The 12173-nt window shown below is 39.4% G+C and overlaps 1 protein-coding gene across 7 annotated transcripts in view; it reads right to left on the bottom strand.

Moving 5' to 3' along the window:
* The window catches only part of WDFY4 (WDFY family member 4), a 145683-nt gene that overhangs the window by 99069 nt on the left and 34441 nt on the right, over nt 1-12173 (bottom strand). For 6 of the 7 annotated variants that reach the window (XM_049810150.1, XM_049810149.1, XM_049810148.1 and 3 more), the window contains exons 14-20: nt 8805-9019; nt 7717-7820; nt 6547-6754; nt 6195-6271; nt 5281-5499; nt 4109-4293; nt 1790-2021 (exon numbers count right to left, since the gene is read on the bottom strand). In XM_049810150.1, the coding sequence (XP_049666107.1) occupies nt 1790-2021; nt 4109-4293; nt 5281-5499; nt 6195-6271; nt 6547-6754; nt 7717-7820; nt 8805-9019 (1240 nt within the window). Of the gene's footprint in view, nt 1-1789; nt 2022-4108; nt 4294-5280; nt 5500-6194; nt 6272-6546; nt 6755-7716; nt 7821-8804; nt 9020-12173 lie in introns of those variants that run through there. The other variant, XM_049810151.1, reaches the window with a different exon arrangement.

The following is a 12173-nucleotide window of genomic DNA, read 5'->3' as shown; positions in this document are numbered from 1 at the left end:
CACGAAGCTCAGAAAAGTCCAGAATAAACCTTTTCTGTCCTTACAATATAAACAAACTTTCTGGGCAGAGAAAACATTTCAGAGACCTTCCGTGTTACTGGGAGCAAGGGTACCAGGAGCAAGGATTCATGTAGAAGAAAAAGGACAGAGGCAAAAGTTTAGAGTTGCCAACTCACAACATATGGGAAGCTTCTAAAAAGTGCCAGGTTCAGCAGTTTAATGTTTGCATGAAATTCTCACATGTTTTTCTTTAGAGATTTTTCTATTCTTGCTCGCACTTGGAAAAACTATGTGTACCTTTTTAAAAAAAAATATCTTGTATTTTTGACAATTTTATAGTCTGGGAAAACAGTTGATTTATGAAACTGTTTACTAATGCTGATGACACAGCCCTTATAGGCAAAAAGAATTAGCACATATTCTGCATGAAGATTGACTAGAAGTAAATGCCCCAAGACTGTGTCACCTATTTTCCTTCCAGTAGGACATGGACTTATGGCTAAGCCTCCACACATCTGCTGCTGATTAATGAGAAGCAATGAGATACTGGTGAGATGGGACACAACACTGCTGAAACTATTCAAATTGCTGTTTGCAACAAGATCATAAATCCATTTTAAGGAATAAACTATAATACTTGGGGATTTTGTGCTGAAACTTTTTTAAGTCAAAATTTCCATTAGAAAAGTTACTTTGAGTGTTTTGATGGAATAGGGAGATGTTAGGTACCACATCCCCTCCCTGCCCACCTTCTACCCCCCCAAAAAGAGGCGGGGAGTAGGAAAAGAGAGAGAGAGAGAGAGAGATCGTTTCACAATGATAAGATCACATCTTCTATGGTACCCTGTGATTTTCCTTCATTGGGGCATGACTAGAGTCAGATAGCCACAATCCGTGATTAGTACTAAAGTCCAGCTGGGACGACCAGTGTGCAGAGAACAAGCACCCCAGACTTTATAAAGACTCAACACTTCAAAAATCAAATCCTTCTGACTTCTATTCCTAATATTTTTATTTTAGGGCTGCATTTTGATATAACTTCTCTTTCAACAACCCTTTCCCATGCTTGACTTGGAGGTTTTGGGGGTGTTTTTGTCAAGATAGACAGCATTCTGAAGGAGTACTTTCAGCCAGGCTTTTCACTTTGCTTTAGGCTGAAGCATCACCAGATGAGATTATTCTGCTCTTTTCAAATGGGAGATGACCATCCCATTTCATCCCAAGCTCTAGTACAGAGGTGAATGCACTACTTGTTGAACAAACAGTAATCAATAACTGAAATGTTTTGTCTGCCTGTTTAATAATTGAAGCTAACAGTATACTTTAGTTAAAAAGCCTCTTCATTAAATGGAATGTAACTTACTCCCCTACCCCTCTCTCCCCTGTCCTCTTTCCTACTCTGCAGGCATTTGCAAGTAAAGACGATGCTTCTTTTTCTGCTGTGTTTTTTCTGTAGGGCCAAAAATGCAGAACGTCGCAGTTAAAGCTGCTGCTTTAACGTTTGTCCAACAGAAATTGCAATCTTACATCTCCTCAAGGACATGTTATCCCTCTATACTCTCCAGCTCTCTCTGCTGCCTGATTCCTGCCCTTTTTCTGCACAATTCACAGTATGTTAAAAGATTCCCATGATATCTTATTACAATCTTGTACAATGCTCAGTAACGCAGAGTTCCAGGCTTTTAGAGCAAGGTCTAGTCTCAGTTGGAATACTAATAGTAGATTATAAGAATAAATAGAGCATTGCCCTGGCAAACAAATAGAGGTGGATATGAGAATTATCACATACCTTGAAGCTGTACTGCTTGGAAATTGCTACAATACCGTGGGCCAAGCTTATTAATCACCTCCATGGTTTCCACAGAGATGGCTTCTTCAAACAAGTATGTAGGACCAAGGCGCCAGGTCAAGGAGGACTTCTGTTTCCAAATTCGAGGAGTAGCTATGTACCCATAGACATCAATAAAGGAAGAGGGTTCCATGGAAATACAGCTACCTGGTAAGGGCTGGAGATACTGCATCTGCAACAGAAGAAGAATTCACTGAGGGGACCAAATACACTCAGGGTGCCTTAAGGTCTTGTCCCCAGAAAGTACTGCCTGCCACCCCTTTCCTCAATGAAGTCTCAGTCAACTATGCAACACAAACTGGACTCTCAGAAGTGTCACAAACATAAGCATTTTCAAAAGTTCAAGTCTACTTTTTGTTCAAAAAACAGAGTCAAAATCATTTCAAGTGTTGGCAAAGAAAAACTCTATCTTGACCCCAGACTTATTCTTCCTGTTCTAAACTTTGTAACTCAGACTGTGACTTTCAACACAGAAAGCCAAGTTACAGATCACACTTTGTACTAGGCACCTAGAGAATAAACAGTTTTGAAGAGTGTAGAGTGTCCAAGTGCATCAGCTAGCTTCAGTGAAAGTGACATAGTTTAGGAAATTGGACCATTTATTTTTGGTATTAGAATAAGGATTCAGCCTCTTAAATTAAGTCTGTTATTTTATTTATATGTGGACACCTCTAACAGGAAGTAGTTGGAATTTTTTTGGTAGAGAGAAACTATATTGTACTTCAGGGCTTAGCCCTGCCTTTAACTATTTCCTATTAGGATGAGAGACTCCTAGTATTTACTGATCTCTGACTACTGAGATGTAGAAGACAGGGCTGATCAATATTAGGAAGCAGGACTTGATACCCGAGTGAACAAATACTCGGGAACCGAGGCTTGATGCAACACAGTAACCCCCATCCCCACCCCGTGCCTCCACCACCCCAAAATAGCTTTTTGTACTGTTAACAACCCTTGTGCAATTCTAATTTCTTACACAATCTTTTCTTCCCTGTACGCATCGAGATGAAGGCTTGCATCATGTCAGAGACCCCAGCACTGGGACAATCTTTTATTTACTAAAGGCTTGTTTTATTTATTATGAGCTGTTTCACTGTATATTAAACACATTTGCTCTGAATTCTTTAATCAATTGCAATGCTTAGGCCTAGTTTTATTGATGACTTTCAGTCTCATTTGAAGGAAGGCAAATTAAATTAAATTTTCATTCTTGAAATGGATATAGGTCCCAAAAGGCATTTAGAAGACAGATCATTTTTCTCAAGTATGGGAAAGAGAATATTTGGAATTAAACAGGTTGTTTTTACAAGGGAAGTATAAAACACACAAGTGAGCTTTGCATGTGTTGAGATTGATTTGAAATATGGGAACAAGAAGGAAGAGACCAAGGTTGCAAATTTCAATTAATAAAAGGATTCTACTAAAAAATAAAACCAAAAAACCACCACACCAAGCAAAGCTGCAATAGAAATAGGCTGCATTTTCAACATTGCCAGCCTGGAGGATTCAAAATCCGAAAATCAAATCTCGCAAATAATTTGAGATTAGCTTCAAAACCAGGAGCATGATGATAATGCTTATATAAACCAGGGGCTCTTCTCATTTATTCTGTAGATTATGAAGCCTTCAGGTCCGTTTGTATTGCTTTGTCATGGTATCTCATGCAACCTGAGAAATTCACCATGTGAGAACCAACTCTGATGCAACAAGATGATCATAAGAAATGGCACATTAGGGGTAATATTAGCTACACCAACATTTGCAATGAACTCATGAGTTGATATCACTGAGATTTATAAATTTATCCTAAATGAAACATTTCATTTCTATTAAATTGAAAAAGAAGCATTATTTTAATTGAAAAGCTATCTCACACACTGAACAACTAACCTGGAGGAACATCTATCTATTCCTGAATGCTTAGAGTGCCGGTGGAAAAAAGGCCACTGACTCATCAGCTGATTGTTCAACGGGTGTAACAGGAAGAGGACAGCTTGAAATATGCCCATGGAAGATGCTTGAGGAAATTCCATCCATCTTGGTATTCTTGAAAAGAGCTGGCCAGTCACAGAAGCTTATTTTTCTGCGACCTTTCCAACTCACGCTCAGTGCAGAGTGGCACATGTTATATATGCAAATCACCATGCTTTGAGTCTCTCAGATTAATACTGGAAAGTATTGGTATGTGCATAGGGAGATGAAAATTAAAAACAATGAAAGGCAAATGTCAGGCACAAGATCTATGTAGAGAGCCTTTACCTTTGCAGAGCCAAGCATCTGACCATTTATATAAGCTGACACAATGCAGTTCTTCTTTGCTTCCTTAGCAACTGTCACTGTGAGGTGATGCCACTGGCCAGTGATCAGCAGCTTGCCACAGCCAAACTGGACTTGCCCTGGAAATGGGGAGGGATTTATGTTCTCACCCTCAGGTTCCATGATATCTGTAACAGCAAAAACAGGGCAGTCAACAGCAAGTCTCTCACCTTCCCCTGCCACTGGAACACAATTATCAAATGTATCACAAAGAACATGATACTCTGTGGATATAGAGTGATTTGGTGCTGTTCAGTTCAATGTCTTTAAAACATTCCCTGAAGGTCTGTTATAAGGATCTGAGACTTACACAACTCTCAACACCTGCTAGCTGCCTCAATGCTGCAAAACTAGACTGAACTAGGACAAGGCCAAGATATTCTCTGAGAGGAGAACCCCTCAGGATATTCACTGAGTTAGCTGACAAAAAAAATTCCTAGCAAATTCATGAGATGATAAAACTCTGTACATTAATTTGTAGTTTTTATGAAAAGAGGCAAGCTGGGATTTTTAACATCATCTAAGGGAATCAGAGGACTCACACAATGTCAGCTGTGCATGAAAAATCCCAGCTACTATTCCCACTCCATTCCCAACCTCCTCTGCAATGTTCAATCACATTCATATTTGAAGTACCTACTGTACTCAGTAAGGAGAAAGGGATAAATCTCAACAAGGAAAAAAGATTAATAGGCTGACATGATAGAAAACATTCTAAAAGTGAGGACATGAAATGAACTGTTTGATTATGAAGCTAGATCACTCCCAAACTCCTCAGTCCTACTCTCCAAACCTGCCTACTGCCACACAGAACAGGCAGGTACCAGTCTCCACAACTGCACACAAACATATACCTGACATTCAAAAGTTTTCCTTAGAAGATGTCTAAGTTTTATCACATGTTGCAGGCCACAGAATAATTCTCAATGCCTACAGCAAACTTAAAACTGAAATATGACCAAGGATTAGAGTCACAACAGGCTGCCAGAAGAAAACTGAAGAGGTAAAAAGTCTCATTAATATCCTGACTACTTATAGGAAGAGGTAATTTGTTAATGAAAAATTCCAGATAATCAGAGGACACAGCACTGCAGTTTGACTGAGAAGAGCCTTACCAAGCGGCTGGAATTCCACTTCTTCTGTGGAAATTACCAAAGAAAGGTCCTGTGGGAAGAAGTTTACTGAAAAGCAAACAAATTCTTGCTCTGTTCTTGACATGTGCCTCACAACCGTGAGGAAACGGAGCGGGTGACTGTTGTGCACCAAACCAAACTTGCTAACCAGAAACCAGCAGGAGAGTGTCAGGCCACCTGAGGGAGGGAACATTCTGGTGCCTGCAGGCAGGAAGCAAAAACGGCAGTAAGGACGTTGGTTTTCCTGTGCAGACATTAGCAAACTGCTTCCTGTTTCATTTGTAGCCCAAACATTAGAATATGAGGTTTAATTTCTGTTCTGTTCTATTAGATTTCACTGCCTATCTTCAGTATCATAAAGGCTGCACATATGAGTGTGTGCACATATATAAATGACCTAAAATTGACTGATGAGAAATGACTACTAGGTCTCCATGCCACGGACCTCATCAGCTGGGAAGCACTGAGCCAGAAACAAGTTCTCAAAGTTCACAAAATTTGGGAAGCAAAAGGTACAGCCATCTCCCAGTTCACCCAACAGAGGATATTGATCTATAGGAGAATCCCATTTCATGTTGTGGCAATTTCTATTCCTTCTGTGGGAGATTACCATAAAATCTGGTGGGTTTTGCCTGTTAAGACTGTTTTCTTAGCATCCCGCTTTAAATTTGTATTGTTAATGTTAATGCTAGTGCATCACACTATTAAGCTGCATCTGATCTGCATTTTATTGAGCAGTCTGAATTATACAGCTCAGAGCTGGACTGGGAGACAGAAACAGAAGTGTACTAAAATACACAGCTTATTTGCTGCCATTTCTTAGAAATGTTGAACACTTTCATTGGGGCTGAAAAGTCAGTGCTTTCAGGAAGCTGTAGGTGAGTCAAAGTGCTTACCCATGCCAATTCCTCCTGAGACAGACTGCTCTGCGCTGGGTCCCATGACAGTGGCCAAGGTAGGGAGGTATAAACAGCTACAAAAGCAAGCAAAGCACCCATTCATCAGAAACATAAAATCATCCCTGAAGGTCAGCAGTGGCTTAATACAGCAGAATCATGGTAGCAAGGCAGAGCCTAGGCTATCAGCAAGAAGACAATAACAAAGTAGGTTGGCGACATTGTTGGAAGGAAGGCAGCAACAGGGCACAAGGACTGACTAAGTTGGAGAGAGAAGTGATTAGTTGCCGTGTCCAGAATAAGGGCTTCGAGACTGTGGAGCAGCTAAAGAGAAAAGCAACAGCAGCAATACCCGTATCCTTCCATGGACATGTCAAACTCCACAAACGATGGAGCCAAAGCATTGCTGCGGAGCTGGAAGTTTCGAGGTGACGTCATGGAAATGAGACTCATTGCAGTCTGGAGTGCCAATGCAGATCCCTTAGACACCCGAGGAGAGCTGCTGACAGGCACAACTGTCTGAGGATCAGTTTTACTGTCCACCATGTCCTCTTCTGAACCTACAAGATCAACATAATGCCTAACCAGATCAGTGTCTGCAATACTTTTTTCAGTCACAGGTTTTGCCCATGTTCAATTCATCACTGCTAAGAACAGCACTGCATGCTCTTCAAATAACACATCCTCAGCAGCCTGAAGAAATCCTCGGCAATACACAAAAAATATTACACTGAAGGAATTTCAAAATGGGATGCTGGCAGGAGAGATGAGCTTGCAGAAATGATAGCCATATTTCCTCCTGACACATCTTCAGGCAGCTTCAGATTTCACCTCTAGTAAAAAAGATTCCTGACTCATTGGTGCCATTTTTCTTATACACAGACCATTCAATTCTGCCATAACAGAATAGGTATAACCAACATGTGGGAGAGGATCTGAAGAATGACTGCAAAGAACATAAGACCCAAATTTGTACCATGCTGTACCAGGTATCTCATAGACATGAGAACAGTTTAAGCACCAAATACTACTACTGTAGCATTTCACCTGCAAAATATCTTAGAACAGAGAAAGGACTTGGATGGAAAATGGCCTGTATAAGCAAGGGTATCCTAGGGATTACAAAAAGCTGTGCTCCTTATTCACATCTTTATTCTATTTCTAGATATAAACCACAGAGAAAACATGCTGCAAACCCAGGAGACACTCCCCTTGGTTTGTGGAATATGATTAGCATTTTTATAGACCACTTCTGGTCTGATCCAGCAAAGTCTGAGCCTATATCAGCATCTGGCTTCAGCACATGTATTATAATTTGATCTCTGCTGGTCATTAGATCAGCTCTCACTTTTGGTCAAGTACCACCCAACCTGGGCAATACCCAGTCGAAAACATCCAGGCATACTCCACCTTCAGTGTGCCTCTCTTGGAGCAACCTACTCCAACAGCAGCTTCCTGTCATTACAGAGACATCTATAACCCATCCACTGTATCAGCAACAGACTGTTCATTGTGTGCTTACCTTCATTCCAAGCTGAACCACTCCCCTGACATGAAAGGACCTCAGTCTTGTTTGTGCTGGGCCTGGAAGGTAGTGGTGGAGCACCTCCCAACCAAAGAAATTGCCTCATATGAAAAAAAAAAAAAAAAAAGAAGAAGAAAACAACTAAAAAAGGGAAAACAATAAAACCAGACAATTTGGAGTCATAGCAACCATTCAAATACAGCTCAGCCCTATGGAGACCAACTTTCTTACTGAAGATCAAATTTTAAAGACATACCAAATAAAACAGAAGAATGTTTTCTATTATATCATCACAAATATTTGTTTTGCTTTACACATCCCCTTTCAAGGTTTTCCTATTGAAAAAAAAAAATCAAAGGTTTATTTTCTTCAGCAATACTTTTGAATACTACTAATTTTTCAGAAAAAAAATCTATGGGGGTTTGGGGGGGGGTTGTTGTTGGGTTTTGGTTCTTTGTTTGGTTTTGGTTTGGGGTTTTTTGTTTGGTTTTGGTTTTTATTTGTTTGTTTGGGTTTTGGAGGGGGTTTTTTTAAGAATTCTGTTCAATTTTTGAGTAAAAGAAATCCAATCGTCCACTGCATATCCAACTTCATCTGCCCTCTGATCTCTGTTAGGTACTCTCATGCCTAGCATTTGCTAGCATTAAAGAAGAAAGTACATTTTCAAAGTAGAAACAACAGAGACTGAGAAACAAGACTACACTTTTTATTTCTGCATTTATAATTGACATGGATCCAAGCTAAGAGAAAGTCACTTTTGCTCTTCAGGAAACAGCTTCTCCATATGAATACCAGGAGAGAATAACCCTGGTTATTTTGCAGCTACTGAATTAGTTACCATTCATAAATGGCTTTACGACCCCTGCAGAGATGATGCAGCAGAACACTGCAGACTCATACCATCTTCAGTAAGTCATTTAAACATATATTCTGTGATCAATATGTAAGTAGTATTAAATGAGACTTGAAACAAAAGGCTGAGTCTTGCTGAATTAGAGCACTACATGAAGTATCCAATTATTACAGAAACTTTGCAAAATTTGCACCACTAAAGCAAATTGGTTCCATTAGATAGAATCTGATACCTTAACACATCTGGCTCAATAGCCTGTGATGCAAGCTTCTCAAACACTCTAGTGAGAGGCAGATGCAGTGGATGGCACTTATTGCGGAAGGCATCCTGACAGGAAGTTATGACAGTACTCAGCAAACCAGATCCACACATCACCTGGCGACTCTTCTCTGACTTCACCAGGAACTGGATATGATCAACCACAGCACATTGGATTTCCTGTGAAAGCTGAAACGGACACAGAACTGAAGTCAGTGTGCTGGAACTAAAACAGTACATGGTGACTGATTCCCACCCTACCCCTCCCACCCCACCCCAGTTGTCAAATCTCTGGATGTAAAAACCTGGCCCAGAAAAGAAGAAGCCTCTAAGGCCAGAGGCTCAAGTGCAACTGCATGGCTGTTCTATAAAGCTCTGCACTTGAACAGTATGCATATATCCACCTGAGTAGCTGCTCAGCCATCCACAGTTGAGCTTTCCTGCCACAACACTATGGTAGTGAAGGAAGAGAGCAATCACTGTCATTCAAAAGAAAAGACCACCACCAAGGGCAGATTATTAGGCATAAGCTTCAAGACCAACACAGTAGCTCAGAATATATGTAACATTAAGCACATGTAGAGTCATATTGACAGGATCTACTCTTCTAAAAGCACTGTTCTTAAACAAAACTGTATCTAGCAATATCATGAAACACTTAATTTTAAACACTTCTCTACATGTTTTGCTGAGTTGAAGCTTTACTTCATTATTACTTCTTAATGGTCTTAAAGAAGTATCTCAATTCTCATAAGTTATCTTTAGAGCAATTTGTTTCCAATTAGGAATGGAGCCTACTCCATTGACCTAACTAGATTTCACACAAAAGTAACTGTGCATCGTATATTTAAACACAAGTTCCCTACCCCCAAGAGCTCTTTGGATTTCTCATACATTCTTGTAGGAAATATCTATGCAAACTTTTAAAGAAAAGGACAGACATGAAGATTGGGACATTGGGATTTGATTTTATAACATGAATGAGAAGCAACTTCACTGGATTCAGAATAAGCTAGCTTATTAAGTGTAAAGAGGAATTCAGCTCTTTTGCATCCAGATTAAACAAAACCAGTACAGGACAATTTCAAAGCCAACAAGCAATTTGTTTTCAAAGTGCTCAGCAACGAAAAGCCCCAACTGCAACACTCAGACAATAATACTAGCACATCCAATGCAAATTACATATTGTTTTTGTAAACTCAACTACTATTTTTTATATCTGAAGGGTCAGTTCTTTGAATAACATGTTCTTCTTTCTGAATGACTGTTCATTCCCAGTGACACAAGTTTCACTGTGCATCTCTTTACATATAGAACTCATCCACCAAAGTACACTGTTCTTTGGAGAGACACTTATTGCTACAGTGTATCAAAGCTTTGCTTATAACTTTTTGTATCTTTTTATTACTATTTTAATCCATTTTTGACTGGATGCAGGAAAGTATTTAGATGTATAAAACCGTGAGAAAACAGAGAAGGACACAGGTCTTGACTAAGTGAAACAAAATGAATCCAATAAAAGCATAATGGCATACAAAAAAAAATTGATTGTTTTCATTAGCTTAGCATTTTTGTCAATACCAGCATTGCCTTGTTTTGAATAAAATGTGCTGTTTTCATGGATCTTGGTTCCAGTAAAATGAGATTTTAGTGGGTATATTAATGGTGGCCAGGAAACCAGGCTACGTGTTTCTATATGCATGGATTGATTTTCCTAACGCATACTACTTGCACCATGAATCAGGATATTGAAGGTGCAAGTTAGAATGCAGTTGGGCTCACAGCTCTGCCTCAGATTAGAGTCTTAAGGGCAAAATGTCACTTAACAATTTGTCCAATCTGCTTAAGTAGCTCCCAGATTCTTGCTCCTAAGAGCCCACAGTTTCAAAACTTGGTAGCTGAATTTAATTCGATGTTATTCATCTCCAAAATTATTATGCTATGTTCCAGATAAGCAAGAACTTTGAACCTTTGGCAGTGTGGGTTCACTTCAAAGGGATGTGATTTCTTCAGATTTAAGAATGATACAGCAATAATTCTGTCTGTAATTGCAAAAAGCAAACTTACTTTTCAATCTCAAAGCTCCTCTCACTTGAAAAGCTAGAAGCCCTTCATAGAAAATTAGAATTAACTTCTTAACATAAGATAGAGATTTAGTTTTACCAATGAAGAAATCAAGGCATCAAAAGTAGCACTTTCAAAAAGTTCCAAGTGACCCAGGATTTTAAATCATGCTTTCAATAGAAAATTTAGACATCCATCAGTTTAGAACCCATTGTCTGTAGAAAGTTTGAGTCACTTCTGAAAATCATCTGTGCAATTTTTTCCCCTTAAGATGTTACCAAAATTAAATAATTCATAAATTTATCACAGCTCAAATTCCTGATGCACAGTTCCCAGCTGCAAGCACATTCCCATTCTACCACAATATTTTGCTGATTAAATCCACTCACAGACCTTAACAATCAAAACTTCCTTTGCTGACAGTATGTATAACTGGGTTTTACAAAGTTACAGAATAACTTGGGTTCATGCATCCTTGCAGGTGGACAGGGAAAAAAAGCTCTATGAACTGTGTGAACTGTTTGTACTTTTCCAAAAACATGGAGCTAGATAGGGCCTAGTTAAATGCCCCACAAAAATTATATCATATCTATCAGGCTTTTCATATTTCCCCTGGGTATACCTTGTGCGTAAGAGAAGCTACAGAGCTTCCCTCATATGAATACCAGAGCTACTATTGCCTTCTAAAGAAATTACACTAGTAAGTCTTGACCATTTGAAGCCAGGCAACAAAACCTCTTTGAAATTTGAAGAATCCTTTTGTTAATTCTGGTGGTCTGACAGACCTCTTGGTCACCAGATTACATTAGTTGCAGTATTTCCCCCACACACACACAGTATTAGCCAAACGCAGTGAGTGTCTCCTCATTTTTCTAAGCTACTGTGCAGTGCTGTAATATGATGTTCATCGGACACCTGAGAGAAAGGCAAAGCTGCCTCTGTGTGCCACCTTATAAATGATATGATTGCACAAAAAACAAGACAAAATAGAAAATGATCTTCAGTATAGTTAGCCAAGGATTCTTGGCAGAGTTCCTATCCCTTCAATCCAGGGTACATTACCAATATTTTAGTGCAACTTTAGAGACACTGACTGCTTTTAAAGGAGAAAGTGAATAGCAAAAGAAACAGGACAAATAAAAGGGCAGGTTGCGGGGTTGGGCGAACAGGAAGAAAATTACTTGGTCTGTATAAACAGTGAAAGCTTCAGAAGTTGGTTGATCAATGAACAAATTTCTTACTAAAAGCCTAAAAATAACCTTGGGAAAGAACATGCAGA

Source organism: Accipiter gentilis, chromosome 9 (assembly GCF_929443795.1).
Source record: "Accipiter gentilis chromosome 9, bAccGen1.1, whole genome shotgun sequence".
NCBI lineage: Eukaryota > Metazoa > Chordata > Aves > Accipitriformes > Accipitridae > Astur > Astur gentilis.
Note: the sequence above shows the minus strand (reverse complement) of the source record. Positions and strands in the feature narration are given on the sequence as shown.